Below are 27,048 nucleotides of genomic sequence, written 5' to 3' on the forward strand. Positions count from 1 at the left end.
ACTGAAGAGTAAAAAAAAAAGACTGCTGCTAATCTAATGTGGACAACACAGACAACATCAAGAGGAGATTGAAGAACACCAGTAAAGTTTTAGAGACTTTTCCTTTGAATGTTCATTAAGTTAAAGACTCTATAAGAAAGGCCCTGGAGCAGAGACCCTCTGAGCTCATGCTCATGCTGAGCACTCTGCCACTTCCTTGCAGTTCTGCATCTCAACCCTAAGGTAGGTTGTAGTCTACCTAGATAAAAACATACTAGTGTTCCTTAATATGCCCTAACTTATAAGAGTTTCTCAGTTATTTTATCTTAATCATTACATTTTTACATAATTCTTCACATTATGTTGGTACATTAAATATATTTTAACTTCATTAGGGCATTTCTGAGGCCTTCTTCCTACCACTTCTCCTGACCCACTACTGGCTAGTCCTTTCATTGTGCCAGTATATTTCTTAATGGAGAAGAGGAATAAAAAATTTTGGTGAGGTGGATTACAACCCAATAACTGTTGATTGGATCAAGAGGGACAAAACCCAAAAGTGAAGGATAGAACAACTGCAGCAATGCAGGGATTGCTACAGGAATTGAACAATAATAAAATTTCCCACTGATTTGGCTAGTTTATTTCCAGAAGGAATTTCATAGCCAGGCTGTTGAGCTTGCAGTCCTCTAAACCCACATGAACAGACAAAAGTATTTTAAGCTGCTCAGCAAAGGTTTGACATGGAACTGAGACAAACCAGTTTCTCACTGCACTCCTGGTGTCCCTGCTCAGGATCTGTGTTCACAACATCCACCAGCAGTGGTTTCTCCAGCTGTGCAAAAGTAGGAATTCATCCAGGGAGGAACACAGAGGTTCTTATTTGGATGAGTTATTGTCGGGGTACCAGTTCTTGGTTCCTCTGGGTCTGGATTGAAGGCACTTGAGACAGTTGTTTCATGTTCGGACTCAGGTGTTTATTATTTCTTATCATTTAAACAATCTCACTACTGTGAGTTCAGCAGCTTTTCATTAGAAGACACAAAATGGCTCACAATCTCTTTTTACAAGGTCTTTTAAGACTAAACTATCCAATTAAGAACTGACACCTAGATTATTTTCCCTTTTAACCCAGTAACTGATCCCAAAGAGCCCCCAGTGGGGACTTTTCTGCCCAACTACAAAATGCCACCCAAACCCATGGAGAAGAAGGAAGAAGCATGAAGAAGAAACCCAGAATGACACCCTGTGCCCTCCATCTTGCTTCCATCCACAACATACTAAAAATCCCAAAACCTAAATTTCTCTCCAAGTGATACACCTACACTACTCTCTATAATCTATTTCACACTTTTGTGGATTCCAGTCTATATTGAAGTCAGAAACTTTCTTCATGAATGAGGATCAAAGTCAATGCTCCCCTGGGGGTCAGGGCACCCCAGAGCAGAGAAATTTCCTGTTGCCCTGAGTTTCCACAAGTAATCACCCTATAAACACCATAGTCTTAGTCTGCATCAGGGAAAGTTCAGGTTGGACATTAGGAGGAATTTCTTCACAGAAAGGGCGATTAGACATTAAAATGAGCAGCCCAGGGAAGTGGTGCAGTCACCATCCTGGAGGCATTTAAGGCAAGGTTGGACACGGCACTTAGTGCCATGGTCTATGGACATGGTGGCGTTTGCTCATAGCTTGGGCTCGGTCATCTCAGAAGGCTCTTCCAACCGAACTGATTCTGTGATCAATCAGTAATTACTGATCCCGGGTGATTATGGGGATGTCTCGGGAGACAGGAGTCATTTCCGTGACCGGGGGGTGCCAAAGTATCCCACAGCTCCCGCTCCCGCCGGGCCCCTCACGCCCCGGCCTCCCGCGCACCGGGAAGCACTGAGCTCCCGCCCCTCGGCCACGCGCATGCGCGGCGCAGGAAGTCTCGCGAGAGGAGGGCGGGAAGCGGCGGCAGCGGCTCGGTGCGCGCCGCCGGGCCGCCCCGGTGTCCCTGCCCCGGTGTCCCTGCCCCGCCGCCGGCCATGGCGGCACCGCCCGCCTCGCCCGGCCCCCGCGGCCGCTTCGAGCAGGAGCAGGACCGCGCCGTCCGCGCCCTGGTGCGCTGCGTGACCAGCCTGCCCGAGGAGGAGCTGGGCGGAGAGCGCTTCCAGGCGGCGCTCAATTTCGCCTGGTCCCACTTCAGGTCAGCGGGAGCGTGGAGGGTCCCGGTGCCTGCCGCGGGGTGTGGGACGGGCCCGCCCTGAGCCCGGTCTGGGGGAGCGCCGGGCGCCGTGTGCGAGTCTCTGCCGCAGGATCAATGACTGCTGCTCCGTCACGTTTGGATCTTCGTGTTTTAGGGGTTTTCAGCATGTCCATTTAGCCGCCCGGAGCTTTGTTGGAGGGAGATAGATACATTATGGTTGTGTATAAAGAGCAAGTGAGGAGGACTCTGCCAAATTGAGATAAACCTTCTGGCTGAGAATGCCGTGCTGCTTGTGTGAAAGGTTGTCACTCTGCAGGAAAAGAACGCGTTTGGTGTCATTTGGGCTTGTCAGAAATATCGTCTTTATTAATTTGTAATACATAGTAGCCTTTTAGACGGCCACCTAAAATGCCCTTGCTCAAGTTTGACGCACAGTTTTCAGTTATCACAGTTATCGTTCCAGTCTGTTCTGCCCGCTTGGGTTGGACTCAGTGATCCTTGTGGGTCCCTTCCAGCTCAGAATGTTCTGTGAAAGCTGTGAAGCTCTTACACGATGAATTTCCAATTACACTTACTATCACTAACTGCTCCCCCTTTGAAACTGTATGCAGCTAGTGGCTAATCCATGTAAAATCAATGCTACTTTACATTTTTCATGCTGAATAAATGCTTTTTTGGGGAAGCAGTACCATTGCATTGGTTAATGCAAACTACTAGTAGACTCAAATAAAATTATTTTAATATGCAAATCCCACCTTCAGTTTTGGTCAGCTATGTGCTTGTGTAGCTGTGTGCTCTTTTAGATTGGGGAATTGTTGGGGTTTTATTTGGATTTTTTACGTGTCAGGAAAACAAAGATGGTGATGCAAAGTGATCAAGAAACTTTTGACAGGGAAGACTGGAAAGAAGAAGCTTTTCTTCATGCCAGAATTGTTGTCCAAGGAATGTGCATCGAAGATCAGCCTGACATTTGTATTACATTTGCAAACAGTGAGACCTTAGGTTGTAGCAGAAATTCTCCTTAGTTTCAAGTTTGTGAAACCTGTGATTTGTATTGTTAGATTTTGTGATGTTTCTGTGCTGTTGGTTTTGGATCCACCTATTTATTTCCATGAGTGCTCAAGTCTTCTTCTATCCATGATGCTCCCAACTTGCCTAAAAAAAAAGATCCTTTTATTTTTGCATGTATGTTAGTCATTAATTAAAGCTTTGAGAAACAGACTAAAGAATTGTCACTAATAATTTTCCTGCAGCTTAATTTTTCTTTTCAGGACAGGTTCTTGGTTTGAATTTTATTGTCTTTTCAGTGTGATATTTTAAATCTTCCAGTTCTTACACTTACCACTATTTTGAATGAATGATTTCCTATGTAAGCTTATGTGCTGTAATAAATTAGATATTTTCTTAAACCTAAATGCCATCTACTTAGAGCTATATTTTATCATGCTCTTATGCCAAATCCCTATACACAATTGAAATCAGACTAACATGTATAGTTAACAAAGTTTTTTTTTCTTTTCATTAACATGGGCCTATCTTCATCCTGCAGTGCTTCTTACTAAAAATCCTTGTTAACTGCTTTAGAGTTCATTACTTTGCCATTGAGGTGATTTCATATTGTCTTTTGAATTTCAGTCTATTTAGCTTAACTGTTGCTCATGGTTGGGATTCAGCAGTTTTCATTTCTGTCACCTGTTGCTGGAAACATTGGTTTGGTTTTGAGGGCATATAAAGTGTCTTGACCTTGTGCTCAGTGCTGTCACATCTTTTCCCCTGTTTTTTAATTCTCTGTATCTAAACAACCTGTTCATAGCCTAATTTAGCCTCCAAAGTCCATTTTACCTTTCACAAGTTCTTGTTTTGTCCCTTTACATACATACATATATATACACATACCTTTGTTGGTATCTCTGTCTTTATTTTATATCAAGCTCTCTTTTCACTTAGACACTCTCTTACCCTTTATAAAATGGAGCTTCTTTTGGGTTTAGAGGCCTTCCCATGTGGGTGTTTGTTTTGCCTATGCCTGTGATGCAGGTCCCAAATAATTGTGTGCATTTGACATCAATGCCTTTGACAACACAGTTCTTGATCTCCTTGCTCTACTTGACTTATCAGACAGCATACTTTAATTGCTTAGTTTGCTGGTACAGTGGTAATTTTCCATTCAGCTTAGAGTGCTGGTTAGATGTTTTTCTTCTTTTTCTTCTTTTCAGGCCAATTATATTTAATCTTTCTTGAGCTAATGTCAAAATTTAATTTTTTTTATGCTTAATGCTGTTGCTGAACTGTGTGCACTGTTAAACTAGTAATGTTGTCTTCATGTATGTAAATCAGCTTTATTTTCTTCTTTAGCTTCCTTTTAAACATATTCTAATACAGATTTCTTACACAGATTTCATCGTTTTCTTGATGTGAACAGTCATAAAGTAGAGAGAACAATTGAAGGGTAAGTTTTATGTCTATATATTGATAATGCATTGGTTATAGATATGTTTTTAAAAGCCTTTTTGATACTATTTATGTTATTAGAATACATGAAAAATTGGTAATTCATTCTGACCTTGGAAAAGCTGCAAGCTGGAAAAGACTAACAGAAAAATTTCTGAACTTGCCACTCCCAAGTACTGAAGAAACAAAGGTATGTACATTGCAATTTCCTTGTTCTTTTTTTCCATCCCTCTTGCATTTACACTGGCAATGGGAGCTTCGTTTGTAAAGAGTTGGGAATTTCAGGTGACTTAGTGGTGGGCTTTGGAGTTGCTGTTCAGGTCATGGATTTCCAGAAATGAAAATTTGTCTTCTCAGGGTTTCAGCACGTGGAGTTTCATGACTTAAAGTACGCGATCTCATTGCAGAGCAGGTGTTTTAGGGTCAGCATTGTACAAATGCTGCAGCTGGAGTCTAGGTGAATCTGGATTCCTGTCTGTACTAAAACAACAATGAACTGAGCATTTCTTGTTCTTTGCCAAATTTTTTTACCTTAAGTAATCCATCTGTGTGCTTTGGTTTTAGGGTTTTCAGTTGGAGTGCTCCTGTTCTGTAGCTTCCATATTGAGACTGGGTGTGTTTCACCATTGATACACTTTGTATCAAATCAGTTTAGGAAATGGAGTGGATGGATATGGCAGAAGTTGTCTCAGTTTTCTTTCCAGTGTTGCAGTGTAATAATGAATTGGATCTTGAAAAGTTTATCCTGTTGGTAGATTTAAGCTTCTGATTTAAGAGGTGGTGCTCCATATAATGGTGTTCTTTAATAGAGCTGTGTGTTCTGAGCTGCAGTCTGATTTTACTTCTCATTGAACTGACGTTTTTCTTTCTTTGGATGTTCTAGGTTCCTTTCTATTTGTGGGGAAAACTCAGGAGCCTTTAATAGCTTACACATATTCAGTTACTGTACTGTAGTCTCTAGATTTTTGAAAATGTATCTTTAATAGGGCTTGTTTTGAGATTTGAATGAAATTGAAACCAGCCAAACCAAACACCCAAGCAAGACCTTAATACTTGAATATTCCAATTATTCTTAGATTTTTAAAAATTTCCTTTTCTTTTTAAAAATTCAACTGGGGTATGGCTGGACATAGATTAATCTCATATTTGGGAAGTTAAATGGCATTTAGTTTTTAGCAGTGACATAACTGGGAAGATTGAGTATTTATTGGTTTCTATGACTGGTAAGTGGAACACCAGTTCACACAAGAGATTCTGTCAGTGACCTACTGGTTTTCTTTGACAAAATCAGTAATGTTCAGTAGGAAGATGTTCTAATCCTTGTATAGTAGGTGAGTATCATGCTGCTTTTTCAGGAATTTGAATAATTTTTTCTAAAATGCAACTAGAACTCATTCCAAAACAGTATTATGTGTTTATGAATGTGTCAACGTGTATAAGGATTTAGACAGCAGAATGTGTTGATGTGAAATGGTGGCTGAAGATCTTTGTAAAGTTACAATGAGGCCAAAGAAAAATCTTTTTATACTGAAAAATGGTTGTGCATTGGTAAATAGATTTTAGGGGATTTTAGGGAATGAACAATAATGCATATCTCTGGACCATACCAGTTTTGGCACAGCATTCTAACCTGATTGAAGGCCTCTGCTTCACAGCTGCAATATTTGAGTTAAAGCTTCATCCTTAATGATTTGTGTAGATTTTCAGACCTGAGAAGATAATGTGAACATGATATTAAAATGTAGTGATTTTAGCTAACTTTATTTTAGCCTCTGTTTGAAATAATTTGCCATATGAAAAGGAAAGCTAAGACTTGCTTTCCTGCAGGCCTGTTACCTGTGTCCTTCCAGTTCCTGCACGTTTATGTGGTTGTCCATTTTCCCTTGTCCTGAGGTGACTTCTTACTTTCATAGTACTTGCATCTTTTCCATATTCTCTGATTATTGGCTCAGTAAGAGGCAGGGTATGCTGTGGCTGCTTTTGAAGGATTTGTGTACTGATTGGCTAATTAATAGGCAGAAGAAAATGGGTAACATTCAATGACATGTTGCAGATGTTATTTTTGTAATTCAGGACTGGGGAATGGGAGCTAATGGGGAGCATTCCTGCAGATAATATGCTGACTTTGTTACTAAGCAAAATCTTTTAGAGCACTTACAGATTTGCTTTTTTTCTGATGTGTTTTAAAGACGGATACACACTATTCCATACTGTCTCTTCTGTTGTGTTTGTCTGATTCACCATCCAACACCACCTATGTGGAGAAACCAAGAGTCAAAGAAGTGGGTAAGTTTGCAAGATGTTTATATGGCTAATGAAAGATAGAATCTGCAATGCAATCTGATAAGAAGGGCATTTTTCCTTTCCATTTTATTATCTCCTTCACTTCACCTTGCTTTATTGGTTGTCTTTATAATTTATACATTTTAAATAGCTTGCAAGTCTTTCCTACCCCTGTTTATGTTGCATCACTTAAGTTTTCCAGCCACTGAAGTACCTTGGGAACTCTCTTTGACTTGTACCACTATCACAAATAAACTTCTCCACCTGTTCAGCAGTGCTTACATGCTCAAAGAGAGACAGTGGATTTCTGTCCTGAGTCTCTGTCTTGCACCTCAATATTATATCTCTTGAAAAAGTTTTGGTGATGTAAATTCCTACGTTTCCTACATAATCAAGGAAAGGGAGATACATTTGAAGGTTTCCAGAGGGAGATCCCAGCTGCCTGCTTTCTAAAGTAGGATTTTTTCACTCAGTGCCTGAGAATGAGGCTTGTGCTTGAGTGGATACCATCCCCCATTTGTTTTCAGTGTTGTATGATAGACTGAAAGAAGAATATTTCAGACTAACCTAAAGAAAATCTTGCATCTCAAGATTCCTTTTTGAATGATCTCTGCACATTCCCTCGGCGGTGTTTTGAATGCACTTTCAGCCCATTCCAGGAATGTGAATATGAAGAAGTTATCTCAAACAACACTAATTACAGTTGAGTAAGCTTCATGTTTAAGATATCATATGTTGTAAGTGTGATTGTTACTTTGAAAGTATCACACATCACATCATGGTTATGTGGTGTCTTTTTGGACAGTAAAACAGTTCTTGGTTTATGTTGTTTACAGTCTGGGATCCTTGTGCATATTTAAATTATGCATTTAGAATGTTTCCATTGAGCTAAATGGGACTTCCTAGTCACAATAAGTGGTGTGCTGCATTCTTGCATGTTTTTCCAGGATTGAAGTGTAGGGTAGGGTAACATAATATAGTTAAATGTGCTGATGGCACACTGTGTTGCATATTTTGAGTGTATAAGCAATAAAGTTGAGAATTAGTAAGGGATATACATGGTTGAAATGTCACAATTTATGTCATGTTGAAAGTGTATAACCTTGTTAATGGAACAGTGGTGTAACCTTAACTGAAAGGGAATGTCTTTTGTTTTAGCTATAGACTGTCAAGATAATTTTAACTTCAGAAGTGTTTCTAGAGGAAAAGAAAGAGTTATGTGGTATTGACTATTTTTATATTTATATTTTTCTTAGAAAAGGAAGAAGAATTTGATTGGGCAAAGTATTTGATGGAAGGAGAAGAAATTTACTTTGGCCTTGGCGTAGATACACCAGTAAGTAATTTGTTAAGGTAAAACCCCAATGTATAAAGTGGTTTGAAGTGTATTAGAGACCTGATTGAGTTGTCCTAGTTTGTATGCTCTGCATGCTGATTCTTGCAGGATTCCCCAGTACTCTGCTCAATACCATGAAATAAGACAGACCCAAGCAGAGTAACAGTAATCCAAATACTTTTGTTTTTCACAGTGTTTTGACTTAGTCCTGCAATTAAACTGTCTGCTTCTGCTGACCCTTGCTTCCACCTAATCAGAGCTTGCTGCAGTTCTGTGATCTTTTCCAGATCTCTCATTTGCTGGTTATTAATGTTGTGTATAACTTAAATCATTGTTAGACAGTTATGTTAGTCCTAGTGTCCTGAATTTACTTTATAGTGTAAAAAAGAATAGTTAATGTTTGGCTTGAATAGGAGCTGATTATAGATGTGTCTGCTATGTTGTACTGAGGTGTCCTGGGCTTTGTCCTCCTAGGATTTGTCTGGAGAAAGTGAAGAGGAAGAGGACACTCAGCCCTTGAGCAGGGAGGACTCAGGTATTCAAGTAGACAGGACACCTTTAGAAGACCAAGATCCAAATAAGAAGACAGTACCTAATGCTTCCTGGAAAGGTTAGAATAAGCTGTAATTTTTCTAATATACATACTAAAATTTAGCAAGGCAATACAGCTTATTTTTTTTTATACTTTATTGAGGTATCGTGTTACAGATCTATAATTTTAATATAAGATGCATGTTACTGTTCATTAGTAATTTTTTTTACAGTAAAGAAACAATATGGAAAGTTTGATCTGGTTTCTGTTACTGCCAATGGGGAAGAATTCTGTTCATTCCTGTGGAAATTTACATGAATATTCCAATATAGAAATGAAAACTTAGAGTTAGTGTAGCATGTTGTATGGATAGAATGGATTTACATTACAACACATAAATTTACATTACAATACATAAATTTACATTCTATTGTATGGATAGAATGTGAATTTTTCAGTATCAGAAATCTGAAACAAAATTTATTTTCCAACAGAAATAGTTGGCTCATTTGCAGGTATTAAATGTTTCTGAAAAAAAAGGGTTTATTTAGTTAAAACACTAGTAGCTTTCTTTTGAATACCTTCAGGGAGTATTAAATGTAGCTGTATTCTTTTTCATAAAATATTGTGGGGTACAGTTTACTTGGCACATGACAACTGCATAGTATATATTATATGAGCAGTAGCTGTCTAACTGGGATTAGGCAAAGTCCTGTTGGCAATTGTAGAAAATTTCCTGTTCACATTTTAGAAAAAACTGTTTTAGGTAATGTACTAAATGTCTAATAAAAAGGAGTGTAGTGATAAAGTTGATGACATCTGGCAGTTTATTTTTTAAGTCAGCCTGTTTTTATATATAGCATTTGAGAATTGCCTGAGACAGAAGCATTTTTTGAGAAAAAATTGGAAACCATGTAAATCTTCAAGCTTAAAGAATCATATGTCCTAAGCTGGAAGGAGCCCTCAAGGATCATCAAAGTCCAGCTCCTGGTCCTGCACAGGATCACCCCCAGGAGTCACACCATGTGCCTAAGAGTGTTGTCCAAACATCTCTTGAACTCTGTCAGGCTGGTGCTGTCACCACTTCCCTGGGGAGCCTGTCCCAGTGTGCAACTGCCCTCTAGGTGAAGAACCTTTTCCTAATATCCAACCTAAACATCCTCTGACACAGCTTCAGGCCATCACCTCAGGGCCTGTCACTGGTCACCAGAGAGAAGAGATCAGTGTCTGTTCCTGCACTTTCCCTCATGAGGAAGCTGTGGACCACGGTGAGGTCTCCCCTCAGTGTCCTCTTCTCCAGGCTGAACAGACCAGTTGACCACAGCTGCTCCTCATGTGGCTTCCCCTCTAGGGCTGTCGCTGTCTTTGTAGGCCTCCTTTGGACACTCTCTTACAGCTCTTTATTATTTTGTGGCACCCAAAACAGCTCACAGTACCCAGGTGAGGCCTTACCAGCACTGAGCAGAGCTTATTTTGTAGGACTTTTGCAACATTTGGGAAATGTGGCATTTCTGTCTCAATTAGTTTGTGCACAGTGGTATTAAATTCCCAGTGCAGTAAAGTGTAAATGGTTGTAAATGGTAATTCATTTGAAAAGATCTGTGATTCTGCAGCTGAGTGAATAGGCTTATTAATAACTTTTTCCTGTGTTTTGTAAGCATTTCCTGCACAAATAAAAGCACCTTGCTGCCTGTGCTGTGTTTTCTCAGTCGCTGAGCCTGACGCCCGCAGCTGGCTGGAGCAGCACGTGGTGCCTCAGTACTGGACAGGAAGGGCTCCTCGCTTTTCACATAGTTTGCACTTGCATTCCAACCTGGCTGCAGTCTGGTGAGAACACAATATCACTTACATGTTCCTTCCTGGCATACAATGCTAAATACTGACTTTCTTAAGCCTCTTTAAGAGATACTATGGCTATGACAATTCACTTAAGAACAGAATTAAAGGGGTGCAAATTAATAAGATGAACAATTTAGCTGCTTTTTCTATTAATAGATTCTTATCCTTTTATTTAGTTTTTATTAAGTTTCTCATGTCAGAGAGGGGTGTTTCATTTTTCCAAGATGTGAATCTTACTTGAATTTTGTTTGGCTTGACCCTTATGAAAGTCTCTGAGGACCTAATATAGGTGGGTTGTAAGTGGTCCTGGAAGTGAGGAGTCCCCTAATGTTTCAATTTTTAAAACGCTTTTCGTGCCTCCCTTACAAAGTTAAACATAATTTTTGTGTGGGGAAGGAACTTAAAATAGTATTTTACCATAATCTGCCATGGTCTTGGAAAGAAAATGAGAATTAAAAATAAAGGGGAGTCTAATTCTTTTCTGTCCCAAATTTTGATGTGTCAGTAATGAAGGTCATTAGCTTTGCCCTTGGTTTTCTTAATTTAATGAATTTTTTAATGAAGGAGTTTTTTGAGTATAAGGTGCTTGTCTAGCCAGCTATGAACCACAATTTGCAATGAATATTAGAAAATGGGTAACATCAATTAAGCAACTCTGCTTCTGCTGCAGTGTTGTTAGGAGATGTATGTTTTACATATATGTATGGTATATAACTAGTATTACTTAATTTGAACTTTGTGATTTTGACTGATTGCATAACTTTTTCCGCTGATGATACTGATGAGTAAAAATACTGAAAATGTAAATAATCATTCTAAATTCTAATATACTTTGCTAAAATATGAAAAGGTACTGAGGAAGGTTTACAAAGAATTGCATAAGGCAGGATCATAAGAGAAAATTCTCAGGTGGCTATGAAAGTTTCGGCTTCTTAAGTAAATTTGTGAGTTAAAGAGAGAATTTTCTTTTATGGGTTAGAGAAACTGGTATTTTACTTTTTAGCTTAGTATTTTTTCTAGAAAGTAAGGATAAGACTTCACAGCATTGAATGAGAAATAACTGAATCGAAATAACTGAATAATTAAAAAAAAAAAAAACAAAAAACCAAACCTACAATGTCCCTCCCCCTCCTGCCCCTGCCCCTACAATAGTGGATATACAATACTTCAGGCATTTGCTACTTAATTTCTTGTCTTTGTAAGATGAGATTATATTTGGGTGTTTTCACAGTATCTTGCTTAGCAATATGAAAATAAACTGTGCTTTTTGAAATACTTAAAATGTCCCTATGCACATTGAATCTGTTCAGATGTGAGCAGAGCAAAACTAAGCCTGAAGATTATTGCTTCATTCTTACTTTCAGGTGATTCAGCTTTTATTTCAGCCATTAAATTGTTTTACTTTCCTGTTTTTTAAGGGACCACCATTTGTACACCAGTGATCCTTTGTACGTGCCAGAAGAGAGGACGCTGGTCACAGAAACTCAGGTTATACGAGAAACTCTTTGGTAAGTGCAGCATCACAAAGCTTGCATTTTAACTTTTAGTGTTTCTCTCAAGTAGATCAGAGGGCTATCTTTGAAGATGTCTGAAGATGTCCCATTTTAATTTACACTGTTTCTGACAGTAAAGATGCTGCATGTATTGTTAACCATCCACATTTGAGGCACTGGAGCAGGTTGTCCAGAGAAGTTGTGGATGCCCCATCCCTGGCAGGTTGGGTGCAGCTCTGAGCAACCTGGTCTGGTGAGAGGGGGGTCACTTCATGGCCTAAAGGCTGGAACTAGATGATCTTTAAGGTCCTTTCCATTCTGTGATTCATGAAGAAGAAGGTAGCTTGCTACTTTTTTTGGCATTGATTATTAAAAGTCTAATTGTTAAAAAGAACCTATTTGTTCTTATCTCGTCCCTGTAGATTTATAAAACAGTGTCCAGTTTTAGAAAGCAGGCTGAGTCATCCTATAGCTGGAAATCATCTCAACTGGAAAGAAACTTTTGGAAATATTTACTTCATGCCAGTGCTTAATTGTTTTTGTTCTTACAGTACCAATAGCACCATACTTGATCTGAGGTCTCCTGTTACTCAAAGAAAATAAACTTTTAGGCAAGGGAGAGCTAGTTCTTTTATTAATTACGTATAAGTCCATTAAGGGAGAAAATTACTACTCTTTTTGTTTCTTTTCAAGGCTACTTTCAGGAGTGAAAAAGCTTTTTATATTTCAGCTGAACGATGGAAAAGTGACTGTGCGGAATGATATTATTGTAACCCATTTAACCCATGTAAGTTGTTACTGAATCTCAGAGGAATATGTCATTAGAAAGTTGTAATTTGTGGGAATAGGAAATTAAAGTGCTTGTGGAAATTTCTACAATTTTGCTGCATATTTCTACAATTGTGTTTCATCTAAATTGGAGCATCTGGCTTAATAAAATTAATGGGCTTTTCCTGTATCTGAGAATGTGATGAAGCAATAGCAATTACAGAATTTTATAGTATTTTAATTTATAAAAATAATATTGTAACTCAATTTATGAAATACACTTTTTGTTAGATTATTCTTAAAGGTAGTTTGTTTTTTTTTTTAGAATTGCCTGAGATCTGTATTGGAGCAGATAGCAGCATATGGTCAAGTTGTATTTAGACTACAGAAGTTTATTGATGAAGTGATGGGACACAGCCCAGAAAGCATAATGCATGGAACAGTTTCCACTCCAAAGAAGACTACTGAAGCCCCATTCAGAACCTACCAAGCTTTTATGTGGGCTTTGTATAAATATTTCATTAGCTTTAAAGAAGAACTTACTGAAATTGAAAAATGTATAATCAACAAAGGTACAGTGCAAGGGAAGTTTTACATGAGGGAGATAAACAAATAATTAATAGTGACAAAATTTAATGTTATTTCATGCATCTTGGGTTTTTTCTTTTATTTCCAGATAAAACAGTCACACTTTCTATAGTAATAGATAAGTTGTCTCCCAGACTGGCCCAGCTGAAGGTGCTTCACAAGGTGTTCAGCACAGGAGTAGCAGAAGTGCCACCTGACACTAGAAATGTTGTACGAGCATCTCATCTGCTTAACACCCTCTACAAAGCTATTCTGGAATATGACAGTGTTGGAGAGGCATCTGAGCAAACGGTAGGGGAAAAAGAATTCCTTCCTTAATAGAACAGCACACTAGAAATAACTACATTAGTTACTAGATTTAGTAACTAATGCATTATTGTTTTTTGGCATGAGTTCACTCAACTTGGACAAAAATGGATTTTTGCGAGGATCAAGAGCAGTGTTTTTGGAGGACCGAGGGGAAGGACTCTGGAAAATCAGGGGCCAGGAAGCTGTTTTGAAAGAGGGAACTTTGGAATAGCTTTCCCTCCTATTTCTACAGCTGCATGATTCAGTTGATGCTGAAATGTGGGGGTTTGGATTTTTACAGTAACTTGATTATACTATTGAAAATGTAGTTGATGTCATTGTAGCCCTTTGTTTTCCTGATTTTGATGTTATGAAACCACATAGTGTTTTATGACTATCCCTTGCTGCTTCAGAGATGTTAGGGTGAAAAGATGCTGTTTGGATTTGTGATTACAAGAGTAACAAAGGGAACCATGAATAATATAGGCTTCCATTAAAAAAAGAAAAAGCTGCAATTTTTATTTTAATGTTTTATCTTTAAAATTCTTTAGTGTAGTTGTGTATATGTTAGAAACTGATTACACAATTAAGAGATTTGGCTTCACCATGTTGCTTTCAATGTTTGGTATAAAAACACTCAGCCAGTTTTTTTTCTTTTTTCCTTTGAATTCAGGTATCCCTTTTGTTCTCTCTCTGGGTTGAAACTGTGAGGCCATACTTACAGACAGTGGATGAGTGGATAGTCCATGGTAATTTGTTTGATCCTGCAAAGGAATTTATTATTCAGAGGTAGGGATGCTTAATACTAGACACACATAATGCTGTGCAAGTAAACCTGTTGTAGAACCTAGGGTAAAGGGTAACAGTAAAAGCAGGTTTTCACATTTGTAATTTTGCTTAAGAAATGATTTCTTAATCATACTTAATCATAACTTGTCTCATACTTCCCATTAGGGAAATTACATAGATACAGATCTCTACCACATATTGTTGTAGAGTAGAAATCCAGTATTTTGGGGTTTTTTCCATCTATAGTAAATAATGAGCAGGCTGGCTCATTAGTAGGAGTGTACTGACTTTTTTTAAAAGCAATTAACCATTTTTCAAACCCAAGACACTTGCAAAAATTACAAAATTTACTTTTAAATTCTTCTATTAATCTTAAGTTGTTATGAATTAAATGCTATTTGGAATTAAAATACTCATTGCTTCTGACTTGTGGTAAAGTTAATATGGTGTCTTAAATTACACGTGCATATCCTAAACATTACTTGAGCTGTTAATTTTTGTTCTTTTGCTATGCTACATTTTGTTGGTCCCTTTTTTTGACAGCTTGGAGTGGAAAGTGAATATACAAATTAAAGTTCTGGCTTGTAATTACAAATCCATTTTTTCCTATCTGCCAAACTTAATTGAACCTGTGTCTGTTAACACATGTTGAGGTGAGCATGAAGTAAGATGACAGGTCTAGCAGTACTATTGTAATAATTCCTTAGTAGCAGAGATCCTTAGCATCCTTGTTATGTCCTCTTTTTCTGGTTCTATAATTGTGTTTTCAGTGCTGCCAACAAAGCTGATCTTAACTTACATTTATGCTTAATTTTAATTACCTAATTTTAATTTTCTAATTCAGGTTTTTGCATCTGACTTTAAAGACCAAACTGAGTATGTGATGTAAAACAACAAAAGAATCCAAAGTGAACTACAAATTGAGTTTCACCTACTCTAGAATTTTTCAGCTTTCCTAGCAGTAGTTACTTCAGTTTGAGGTTTTAAATAAGCCAGCGAGTCAGTCCCTCATCATTTTGACACTAAGGATGCATGCCACTGTGAATAGCTAACATCCTGGACAAATTTAATTATAATTGCTCTACTTGACTTGCTGTTGGGGTTTATTTGTTTGTACAGTTGTTTTATCTCCCGTGAGCTAGTTGTTTATCCTTTTCCTAGATAGTTTGCAAATAGGGATGAGCTGATTTTATACGGTTTTGAAAATGCTTCGTGACTGTTCTAAGAGAAAGGCAAAGCACAGAAAAAAGAGGATACATATCCTCTAGTAGTGAAGTTTCCTTTTGGAAAGGAAAATACTCAAGAGCTTTTTATTTCTTTGCAGAAACAAAAATGTTCCAGTTAATCACAGAGATTTTTGGTATGCTACCTACACGTTATATAGTGTGTCAGAAAAGACAGAGAATGAAGAGAAGATGAGTGATAATGCCAGTGCCAGTTCTGGCAGTGATCAGGCCCCTTCAAGCAGACAACACACAATGGTTTCTTTTCTAAAACCTGTGCTAAAGCAAATTATTATGGCTGGAAAATCCATGCAGCTGTTGAAGAACCTTCAATGCAAAGACGGTTCTCCACAGCAGGCTGCATCAAGAGGTGAGATGTCAGTTTGCACACCCTTGAGCCTTAGGCTGTCTAACAATATGGGTGTATTTTTGGAAATGGGCTTCCCCTGGCTTTAGAATAATATAATACTCTGTGGAATGCCAATATTGTGGTGGGTAACTTCAGGTCTGATGGAAAACACTCTTCCAATGCAAGCAAGTGATAAGAGCAAAGTGAATAAAATTGAGAATTCCATGTTCTTTTTATTGCTTCAAATTTTTCTCAAACTTCTTTTCTTTTTTTTTTTTGTTATGAGACAAAATCAGCTTGTATGTTCTAATAGTAAAATTGGTGGTTTTTAATAAATAATTGTTTTCCATTACTCAGTGGTTGAGTAATCTAAGATAGCATGTAAATTTTTTTTTTTAAAGCTTACTCATAAGTAGATGAAAGATGTTTGGATATCTAAGATATTCATCCTGAGTGATTGTAAAACATAATACAACATTATAGCTAATGTTGGGTTTGGGGGGTTTTTTGCCTTTTTTTTTAAGGAAGCAGAATAATTTTTTTCATTTTGCTGCTTCTTCATGTTTAAAAATAGAGGTAGTTAAATTATTTTGGAGACTCACTTCAGTACATTCTGAAAGATTGTCAGGTGCTAAAAGTTAATTGCCTTTGCACCTGAAGTAGGAAGTTCTTTAACAATCCCAAAAATATTTCATATTTCAGATACTTATCCTGCAGTGCATTTGAACATATGCCTCATGTTAGACATTGGGCTACTCCTATATTTTTTAACATGTATTTGAAGGTATTTTGTTTTCTGAATAGTGGTCTAAATGTAGCATTTTAAAAGTTAGCTTGTGAATGTTGGACTGTGGAGTTCTTTCAGTTGAGATGATGTTTTGTGCAATGTGCTGCCCGATTCAGATGCTGAAAGGAAGAGTTTGTATACGCTGTTCCTGGAATCGGTGCAGTCTCGCTTGCGGCACGGGGAGGAGTCTGTCCCAGACATTATTACAGAGCAGCAGGCCACAAAGCAGAGCCTGATAAAGATGCAGTCCATAGCAGAAAGACATTTGGAACTGGATGATGTCCATGACCCACTGCTGGCTATTAATTTTGCCAGGTAAATGAATGATCCTCCTGCTGTGTTGTTGAAAGCAATATTCAGCCTGGTGACATTTGGTAGATCACATTTTCATTGCTGCTGCTACTGAAACAAGCAAGTTCACAATAAAGGCAAGCACCAACAATCAGTGACAGAAGCTAAATGGACACTCTGCTTGTGCATGGTTAAAGAAAAACAATTAAAATCAGTGAATAATATGCTACCTGCAGTTGGTAGCTTAGAAAATTGGGGTAGTCTGTATCATAGCAGGCTTTTAGCAAATAAATGGTTTAATAGTGAATGCCATTGTAAAATCTGAACTTTTCAATGAGTTTCCTTGGTGTTTGTACACGATGTCTTTGATTTGCACCAAGTATATTCTTAGAAGAATGCAGCTTCAGTTTTGCCGTGCTTAAATCATTTAACTGTAAAAGCCTTCCAAAATTCATGTCACTTGCATAAAAATTCTTCATTCTTCATAGTGAGGGAAGTCCTATAGAGAGTATAAATGTGTTGGAAGTCAGCAGGAAGGATAAACTCTGAAAATCTTATTATGTGATTACAAATAAGAAAATAGCTTTTTATGTTTTTACTAAATACTAATGGGGTATTTACATGTTTTAAAACTGACAGTAAAAAAGGAGGAACTTGTTTTAAAGAAATCATAGATAGGACTTGGATTCCCTTGTATATTGGGACTATTCTAGTTGTCAAAATTGCTACATTAATTCAATATCTAGCTCATTTAGTCTATCCAGGCAATAGCTGCTATGAGCTGGACTTCCTCTTAGAGTGGTTGCAACTGGCAACTAGCTTTTTAAAGAATATTACAATAATTTGATGCTTTCTTTGTAAAAACAGTTAAACTTGCCAAATGTGTAACACAGACACTTTCTTCCCATCATATAATAGTATAGATAATATGTTTTTCAGGAGTGTGCCTTAAGCAAGTATGTGATTGTAGAATGCTGTCCTCTGTGATACTCTCATGTCTGGTGATACACAAACAGTGTGATGGAGCACTTTATAGACTGGATACATGCTCTGCTTATAATCAACTTTTATTACCCCTGCAAAGGACCCAATTGATTAAAATCCTTGAAAGTATGACATTGTTTTATACCTTGTATGAATAATGAGCCTTCTTCCCTAAGTATCTTGTTTTATTTTGAAGATTGTATTTGGAGCAGAGTGACTTTCATGAGAAGTTCACTGGTGGGGATGTCTGTGTGGATAGATCCTCAGAATCTGTGACCTGCCAGACTTTTGAACTGACACTGAGGTCTTGTCTTTATCCTCACATAGACAAGCAATACTTGGAATGCTGTGGTAATTTGATGCAAACTTTAAAGAAGGATTATAGGTAAGAAAGTAGATTTCTTTTTCCTTAACTTTGTTTTTTTTTTTTTTTTATTTCCAGTAGTATGTCATCCCTAAAAGAAGCAATTCTCTGTTGTGTTTCTACTCCAGTTTGATAAACAGCTATAAAGTCATTAAGGAGAAGAGGTATAATACCTGACATGATAGACTCTTGGGCAAAAACTTGGTCTAGGTTGAATCAACAGCAGAGCTGTCATTTCTCATCAGTGGGTGTTTGGTGGGGATATTATTTCCAACAGTATTTCTTAGTAGTGTTGTCATTTTAAATTAATTTCACAGAGAGGGACGGGATTTCCAAACTCTGCTATTTCTGAGAATTACCTAACCTGTAAGATAGCTTCTGGTGAAGTTAATGGAGCTGTTAAAGCTTACAGGGAAAAATGCTTTGTTAAACAAATGATTCACTGTAGACTTTGTTATGTTTGTATTCAATACTGAGTTTTTGCTGTGGAGAGTTTTTAAGATTTTCTTTTCTGTAACAGTTGTGTTTTGCATTCACTTGTATGATGAGACTCAGGAAATGTTATATGTTTCTCCTGTTCAGGCTTGTAGAATATTTGCAGGCAATGAGAAATTTTTTCCTACTTGAAGCTGGAGATACCATGTATGACTTCTATACATCTATTTTTGACAAAATTAGAGAAAAGGAAACTTGGCAGAATGTTGCTTTCTTAAATGTTCAACTACAAGAAGCAGTTGGACAACGATATCCCGAGGACAGTGCAAGGTAAAGTGCAAAATATGCTTTAGTTATGTTTCTTTCACACTTAGCTGTATTAATGTACTTAGCTTGTGCAGCACAATACTAATTATTCTGTACTCATTAAAATAATGTTTTTAATGAAGTTTTGAGCTGTTCTCTTTTCTACCCAAGTCCTCCAGATTAAATCAGACAGTTAATGGTTAGCAGTGATAAATAGAAATTAGTGAAACTAGCTACTCATCTAAAGCAGATTCTCACCAATTGCATCATCTGTTTCCTTGCATAGGTTGTCAATATCATTTGAAAGTGTTGATACAGCAAAGAAGAAACTCCCTGTCCACACCTTAGATGGTTTGACATTGAGTTACAAGGTAGGGTTAAAATGCCTGCAGTTCTTACAGTTACAGATTTGAAATGTTGTATGAAACCGACTTACATTTTCTATCTTTATTATCCTCTCCTCCTCCTAGGTTCCTTGGCCTGTGGATATAGTTATAAGCTTAGAATGCCAAAAAATTTACAATCAAGTTTTTCTGCTCTTGCTGCAAATAAAGTGGGCCAAGTATAGTCTAGATGTTCTACGCTTTGATGGTAAGATACTTCATCAATGAAAGTTTCTGTTATTAAGATATTCTGTTTTGTGGTTTAAGGATATGATTAGTCTTCTGCTTTCTGCAGTTAGTATAAACTAGTTAGAATTTTGATTGATTCTATAAAATAATAATCTCTTTTGGTGTCACAAATTGCATGTATTAAGCTGGACATGTTTTCACTTCTTTCCAGCCGCAGGGACAGCTCCATTCATGCATCCCCTTTGTCTCTTTGATTCAAATCTAGTTAGTTATATTGGAAACTTGCTACTTCATTCTACAGACTTTGCTGTTGAAAGAAAGTCTGTCTACCACACCCTAATGTTTGTGTATAGTCCTTTTCATGTATAATACCTTGTAGACAATTTACAAAAACAAGATTAAAAAAATACTCTATTTGAGGTTGAAATACAGTAAACTGTTGGGGATTTAGAAAGTTTTTTTAGTATTTCCTTCACCAAGTTAGTGTTATAATCTTCCTGTCCCATGTAAAGTGGATATAGACTTCATGTCTTAGAAATATAAATTAGGAAGTTGATGGGTTCATCTATATTTTGAAGATCAGCTAAATAATGATCTTCCTAAAAGGATATGGTTCTTTACTGTTTAAACTTTATGGGCGTGACTTTTTAAGTCTTTTCCCAAAAAGCACAACATTCTTGCTTTTTTTTTTTTTTTTTAAGAATTAGTCTCTGCTGCAGAAAAGTCACAGGTGAAGAAAGGAACTTCATTAGAACAAGAAACACTTCCTGCATTTGGACCACAAAAAGAATGTATAAAACAACAAATACATCGCATGTTCCTCTTAAGAGTGAAACTTATGCATTTTGTCAACAGCCTGCACAACTACATCATGACTAGGGTTTGTCTTATATCACAATTTCATTTATCTTAGGAGCTTGTAACTGCAGATGAAGTATTCATTTTCCTTTAAAACCTGAAAAACCCTCTCAAACAAAATGCAAAATGTAAATATAATGTCCTTTCTGCACGTTTCAGTTTCAACTTGACCATTTTAAATCAGTAATTCTAAAAATGCTGTAGAAGTTCTATATGCATGTGATTGATCTTTGGGTGTTACTGACTCTTTTGCCTGTTTCTTCCAGTTCTAGATGACTTAAGCACAGTAATGTAAGATGAAGTTTCTGTAACCTGTAACTTAAGACCTATTAGGCATATAAAAGTATTACAACAGGTATTTCAGTTGGAGGGATTCTTCTCTAAAATCTCCAGTACACAGTGTATACGTGACTTTCCAAATTCAAAGGCAATGCCTGTAGATACATATCTGTTCTATTATTGCCTTTTTAACTTTTAATAAAACAAGCATATGCTCCAGTTCAGCCTCTCTTAGGATAGTCATTGTGCCCCTGTCTAGTGGCAATATATCTGTTTCTGTGAGGAATGTTGCTGTATAGTTCTGAGAAGAGCTTGGAATTTTTGTTATTGATGGTAATTTGGAGGCTAATCCTAAAATTCGAGAGGGAAGAGCAAATAAATCATGCAATTTCAGGCTCTTTAAAAATATATTGGAAGAGAGTCACAATCACTTGTGTACAGCATTGAATTTAATAACTTTGGTCTTCTTTTTAAGATTCTCCACAGTACAGGGTTGGAGTTTCAGCATCAGGTAGAAGAAGCCAAAGACTTAGATCAATTGATAAAGATTCATTACAGATATCTTTCTACGATTCATGATCGCTGCTTACTGAGAGAAAAGGTGAGTGAAAAATTAGTATGTTTGATGTACTGAGTTATCAGGACAAGAAAGTACTTGTGTACTAATTATGCAGTCTGTTTTGCAGCATATATACACTAAGCAGTATATAGATACTGAGCAGTATATAGCTTTTCACACTGAGATCCAGTTTCCCTTGCTGTTCTCAGCTCAATTCTATCAAGGAAAGAGGATAAAATTGAATTCTTTATATTGGGTACTACACCACTGTTTGTTTCTAGAAGATGGGAGTTTTTGGACTAAGTGAGGCTTGTTAATTTTAGGAGGATTATGCATAGGGATATGGCAGGAAATAGAGGTGTCTGGATAGCTTTGTCACCTTTTATCCCCCATACTGTGTATGCCAAGTCCACATCCAAGTAGTCAGCTGGGAAATTAATTGGAGAACAAATACAAACATCTTCACTTTGGAAGAATCACATTGTACTTTGGAGATAGTTTTACAGGTTAGATTAAATGGCATGTGAAGCCTTTGTATTGCAGTGTAATAATGAAAATTATTATGCTTAACAATGAATATCTGACTTACTCCTTGTGTTTTAATTATTTTAGGTGAGCTTTGTGAAGGAAGCTATCGTGAAAGTGTTAAATTTAGTGCTGATGTTTGCAGACCGTTGGCAAGCTGGTTTAGGGGCTTGGAAGTAAGTACACAACTAAAATTCTCCATGGTCATAATTTTGGAGCTCTGAGTATGATTTTGTGAGCAGAACTGCGCCTCCAGGTGAGGCTGCACCAATGCTGTGGGGCAGTCACCTCCTTTGTCCATCTGGCTGTGCTGTGTTTGATGCACCCCAGGATCGGGTTTGCCCTCCTGGCTGCCTGGGCATGCTCCCTGCTCACTCCTGTTGAGTTCTTACTGACCAGCACCCTCAGATCCCTTTTTGCAGCCAGTTCTTTCCCCTTTTCTACTTCTGTTTGTGCAGCCTGCTGAAGGATGGATGATGCTGGGCAAGTCTCCAAGGCTTTGTCAAACACTCAGAAGTTGATGTATGGTCCTGAAGCCAGCTGGTGTGGACTGGCTTACTTCATATTTTTCAGGACTAATTTTCTTTGGCACAGATGCTACCTAAAACTTAGATGCCACTCTCTTGTGACATTAGGAAGTTGCTATTTTTGGTGTGTTTTTCTCATTCAGTGTGTCAGAAATGATTTGTGAATGCTGTTGATAAAGACTGAAACTCAAAGCATGTGGTTGCGTGCTCTTGGCATGAAAAACATGGCAGGAAAAAGTCATAGCTGTTGTCATCTGTATCTTCTTGGGAGGGGGAAAAAAGGAAAGGGAGTGACTTTTGAGCTGTGTCTTCTCCCTGGACTGCTGAGTGTTGGCTGACAGAGTCCAAAGTGGAATTCAAGAGATTGCTGGATAGTAAAGCAGTGTGGGTGTCCCTGTTTCACTGACTGTAGGTCCCCAATGACCTCCAAAGCAGTAAGGACCAGGAAAGGCTCTCTTGCTTACAAACCTATGTAGGAATGGTAGGTGTCAGTTAGAATCACACAGCTCCTCCAAGTCACTGCAGAGATTTCTAAAATGATGATGAAATTATTAATGCCCCTGTGATGGTGCTCAGATGTTCCTGTCAAAATTGCCTTTGTTTTTTAGAAGTAGCATGTGCAGGCATAACTGAAGTATTGTAACTTCAAGCCAGAATTCTATGTAAAGAGTACTTTTGTCATTTACTGTGAAATTTGGTCATATTTTGAAGATAACATAGAGGTTGGTCTGTTAAGCATTCTCTGTTAAACTGTTTTTTAGGATGGAATCCATAGAGAAGATGGAATCTGATTTTAAAAACTGTCACATGTTTCTTGTAACTATTCTCGACAAGGCTGTCTGTCGAGGCTCTTTTCCCCATTGTAAGTACATGAGGCTTTTCCATACCTGAGCTTACACAAGTTTGCTGGGAATGTGTTTATGTTTTAATCAGTTCTAATGTTTGTTGGCACATTTTAAATAATCTCATTTTGTGAATTATGCACAGAGGGACACCAAGACTTAACCTCTTACTAAGTTGAAGTCATTATTTTTTTAGAGTATTTGTGCCAAGCTTTTCCACGCCAGCTATCTTCAGTTTATCTGTTTACTTGATGAGGGGAAGGTGTGTAGCCAAGCAAGTGACAAGCAGTTTTCTAAACTAATGAAACTAAGTTCTGGGGGCATAGAAGAGCATTCTTTTTGTTGCTATTGGGAATGACAGCTGTGATATATCTTGAGCAGATAGGATTTTAGCATTATGGTGCCTCAGCTGCAACTGCACTGGGCTCTTGGCTCTGCCCATCTGTTGTTATTTCCTTGGCAGTAGGAACAGCAGAGGATGACATATCTATGCTTCTACTTACAACTTAGTATGAGCTTAAATTGTTTATCAGTGCCAGTTTGAGTTAGGGGGCCAGCTGCTCAGTGAGGTTGTGGGGCATCAGGGTTAGCTGGGATGCAGATGGGTGTTCTCATGGGTTTCTGCACCACCTGTAGATGTGCCAGGAGGATATGATTTAGTGGTGGACTGGGCAGTCTTAGGTTAATGTTTGGACTTGATTATTTTAAAGGCATTTCCCAACCTAAAACCTGTGTTTAAAACAGGCAATATTTGCCATCACTGCTACTCACATCTACCAGAGCTTGTCTGCAGAACCATCCTTGAGCATGGCTTGGTGTATATAAACCTCCACAACATTTTTATGTACGGCAGTATTGCAAACAAAGGAGCTAATTTCTTACCAGTTGTTACCACGTGAAATAACTAATGGGTAGCTGATGATGAGTGTGGTGAAATATTATCTAAGCTGTCAGAGACTTACAAAATGTCTTACTCTCCTGAAGTCCTGAAGTATTACAATTTAAACCGGTATCCTCTTAAAGGACAGAATTGAATATTGCAATAAATGTTTGCAGAGTGCTGCAAATGCAAATACTAACTATGTTTTTATGGTTTGTTTCACAGTGGAATCTTTAGCTTTGTCGCTGATGGCTGGCATGGAACAAAGTTCACACCCACTTTCACTGAATTAAGGAAGAGCTGATAGCAGGATTTATGTTGAAATTCCTGTGTTAAAGAACTGTAAGCATTTTGCACTCCAGTTTAAAATGTATATAGCTAAATGTTGCTGATGTTTTGGAGCTGTGTAAAATATTTTAAAATGTAAATAATGTACAGGTATTTAAGTCTGTTGGTTGTGGCAGTGTTTGTATAGGCTTCAACATCAAAAAACATGTATAGTGTAAAATTCATTCCATGTAAACAATCTTACTTGAAAATACATTAAATATTTTTCATGCTGAAAAAAGGAATGTTTTTTTTAAATTATGAGTAATTGATGGTTTACTTTTTCCGTTAATTTTTCAGCTGTGAATAGGTCACAGGGCAGTGTGGAGTGGTGTGACTCAAATCTTGGTGTTTAGAAGGTTAGTTGAGTTAATTTTTGGCCTTTTTTTTTCCTTTGCAAAAAGGCTGAGAAGCATTCATCTTCTTTGCTTAGTAGTTCTTAAGAAATCTTTAAGAAGACTTACACGAAAGTGATGTAAAAAAATACAAGATTAATTTATCAAAATGGATTATAGCAGGACATAAAATACCAGTATTTTTTATGTTAAATGTTCAAATGCTTGTTAATTTTAGTGATAACTCTGGTCAGTTTAAGTAGGATTAAGATGAAAGTGTGTAATGTATTAGTTATAATGATTGGATTGTTGAGATGTTCAAATTTGGTCAGATGTGACTTGGCCTTTATCCTTCTTCTGAGCCTCTTGCAAGCAAACATTTACATCTAATAGCTGATCTCCTGTAAAGCAGAAGGTTGTGATACAGAAGTGTACATTTCTGGACAAGTAAATGTGGAATTTGTTCTGCACGAAATTACTTGCCCTGTCTCCTCCCCTTTAAAGTTTCTCTGGAATTGTGGCATCAGTACACCTGCATTAAAAAAGAAAATCAATCATAGCTATTTACCTAATGATTTTTTGAATAAATAAAAGATTTGATAATTAGAATTTCACTGTTGTGTGTGTTTCTGCTGAAATTCAGTCAGCAGCTTAAAGTTTGAGAGGTGTTTCTTTAAGGTAAATGAAGTATGTTATTACTGGGACTATGTGGCTCATTATAATACTATTTTTTCAGCTGTAAACTAATAATTATTTTATATGAAAGTGGAATGCTTGTGTTTGAACAGGAGATCTCAAGGTTCTTCCAAGTTATAGCTATGAAATGTTTTGAGGACAAGAAATTTGGTTTTTTTCAAGTATACCACTGAGGAAGTTTCTGCTGCCCTGTAACATGTCTTCTGTTTGACTGAGTGGAGGTTTTGCTTTAGAGAGCAGTATGTTTGTGTTGTCCTTTGCTACCACATGACACATTTTTCCAAGTGGATGTTTTTGTGGTAGCTGGACACCTATTAACAAAAGTAATTTGTACTTCTAGTTTACCATGACTTGTTCTCATTTAAGATTCCAGATTATTTATTGCTAGCAGAGACAGTGCATTGCTTAGTAACTTGCTTAGAGTAAAATTGAGTAGCATACTGAGAGTTTTAAAAGACATGCTTGGAATTTCAGCACTTCTGTGCACTGATTCATTACTTTTTGAGTATGTCTTGTACTCTGTGCTTTTGAACTATCTAATGTGTTGCTTTATTTCTGCTTCCTATACAGAGATTACCTTCAATGAAATTCCTACTTTTCATAGCCTTACCTTGGGTAATATTAGCTAGATGTGGGAGAAAAAAAATCCTTCAATCCTTCATGTGGTTGAAACAAGAATTCCTAGTAAATCCCTTGGCCCATTTTACTTACTTTATGTGAACGACCCTGTGTAAGTGAAAGATTTTGCTGTTTCACCCAATTTCCTGCTTAGGCATTAATGTTGCATTCTGCAGAGACACTTCTGTGAACTTTGTAGACAAGTGATGCCTGCACACTGTTTATTCAGCCAGCTTCCAAGTTTGCTCATATCTCATCACAAAAACAGAGTGGAAAGTCTGGCTCTGGAAACATTTACTGATTCTAGTCGTGGACATCCTCAGTGTTTAACTTTCTGTGTGTCAGCACTACTTGGCTGACAAATTCCCTTCAATGAGGCAGTCTTATGGCATTCCTTTTTCTTCAGAGCCACAGGAAAAAAAGCAAGTCCTATCTTTTAGTGTGCATGCTCTGTGATGCCACCAGGACCTTTCCGTCAGTCCCCTGGAAGTTGTTAAAATGGTGTTTTACCTGTTCGGAGAAAAAATTGGTTTTATGTGAGATATGGGGTATCTTAACTATAGATTTACTCAGATTTCCTTGTAACATTTTCTGTTTTCTTTACAGAATTCTTGTTTCTTGGATTCTGTCCTGAATGCATTCCTTCTGGATGTTTTTTTACCTTGTTTTCACATTCCTGTTTTGTCAGTTATTTCTGAATGTATTTGAATCTTAACTTTTGGATACTTTTCCTCTTTGTTAGAGGAGACACAACATT

The 27,048-nt window shown here is 37.4% G+C and overlaps 1 protein-coding gene across 1 annotated transcript; it reads left to right on the forward strand.

The window, feature by feature from the left end:
- Positions 1-2,006: 2,006 nt before the first annotated feature.
- Positions 2,007-25,586, forward strand: TUBGCP5 (tubulin gamma complex associated protein 5). Its single transcript, XM_054271754.1, has 24 exons — positions 2,007-2,167; positions 4,563-4,616; positions 4,700-4,808; positions 6,808-6,904; positions 7,493-7,603; positions 8,158-8,237; positions 8,712-8,847; positions 10,479-10,596; positions 12,027-12,116; positions 12,795-12,888; positions 13,195-13,441; positions 13,546-13,748; positions 14,419-14,534; positions 15,859-16,127; positions 17,010-17,208; positions 18,365-18,553; positions 19,115-19,297; positions 19,560-19,644; positions 19,744-19,864; positions 20,547-20,725; positions 21,458-21,583; positions 22,154-22,242; positions 23,355-23,455; positions 24,541-25,586. The coding sequence occupies exons 1-24, from the start codon at positions 2,007-2,009 to the stop codon at positions 24,606-24,608; spliced, it is 3,225 nt and encodes a 1,074-aa protein (XP_054127729.1). The 3' UTR covers positions 24,609-25,586.
- Positions 25,587-27,048: the final 1,462 nt, after the last annotated feature.

This window comes from Melozone crissalis, unplaced genomic scaffold (genome assembly GCF_028551555.1).
Source record: "Melozone crissalis strain CALT ecotype California unplaced genomic scaffold, PUWL_Pcris_2 ptg000013l_1, whole genome shotgun sequence".
NCBI classification, from domain to species: domain Eukaryota; kingdom Metazoa; phylum Chordata; class Aves; order Passeriformes; family Passerellidae; genus Melozone; species Melozone crissalis.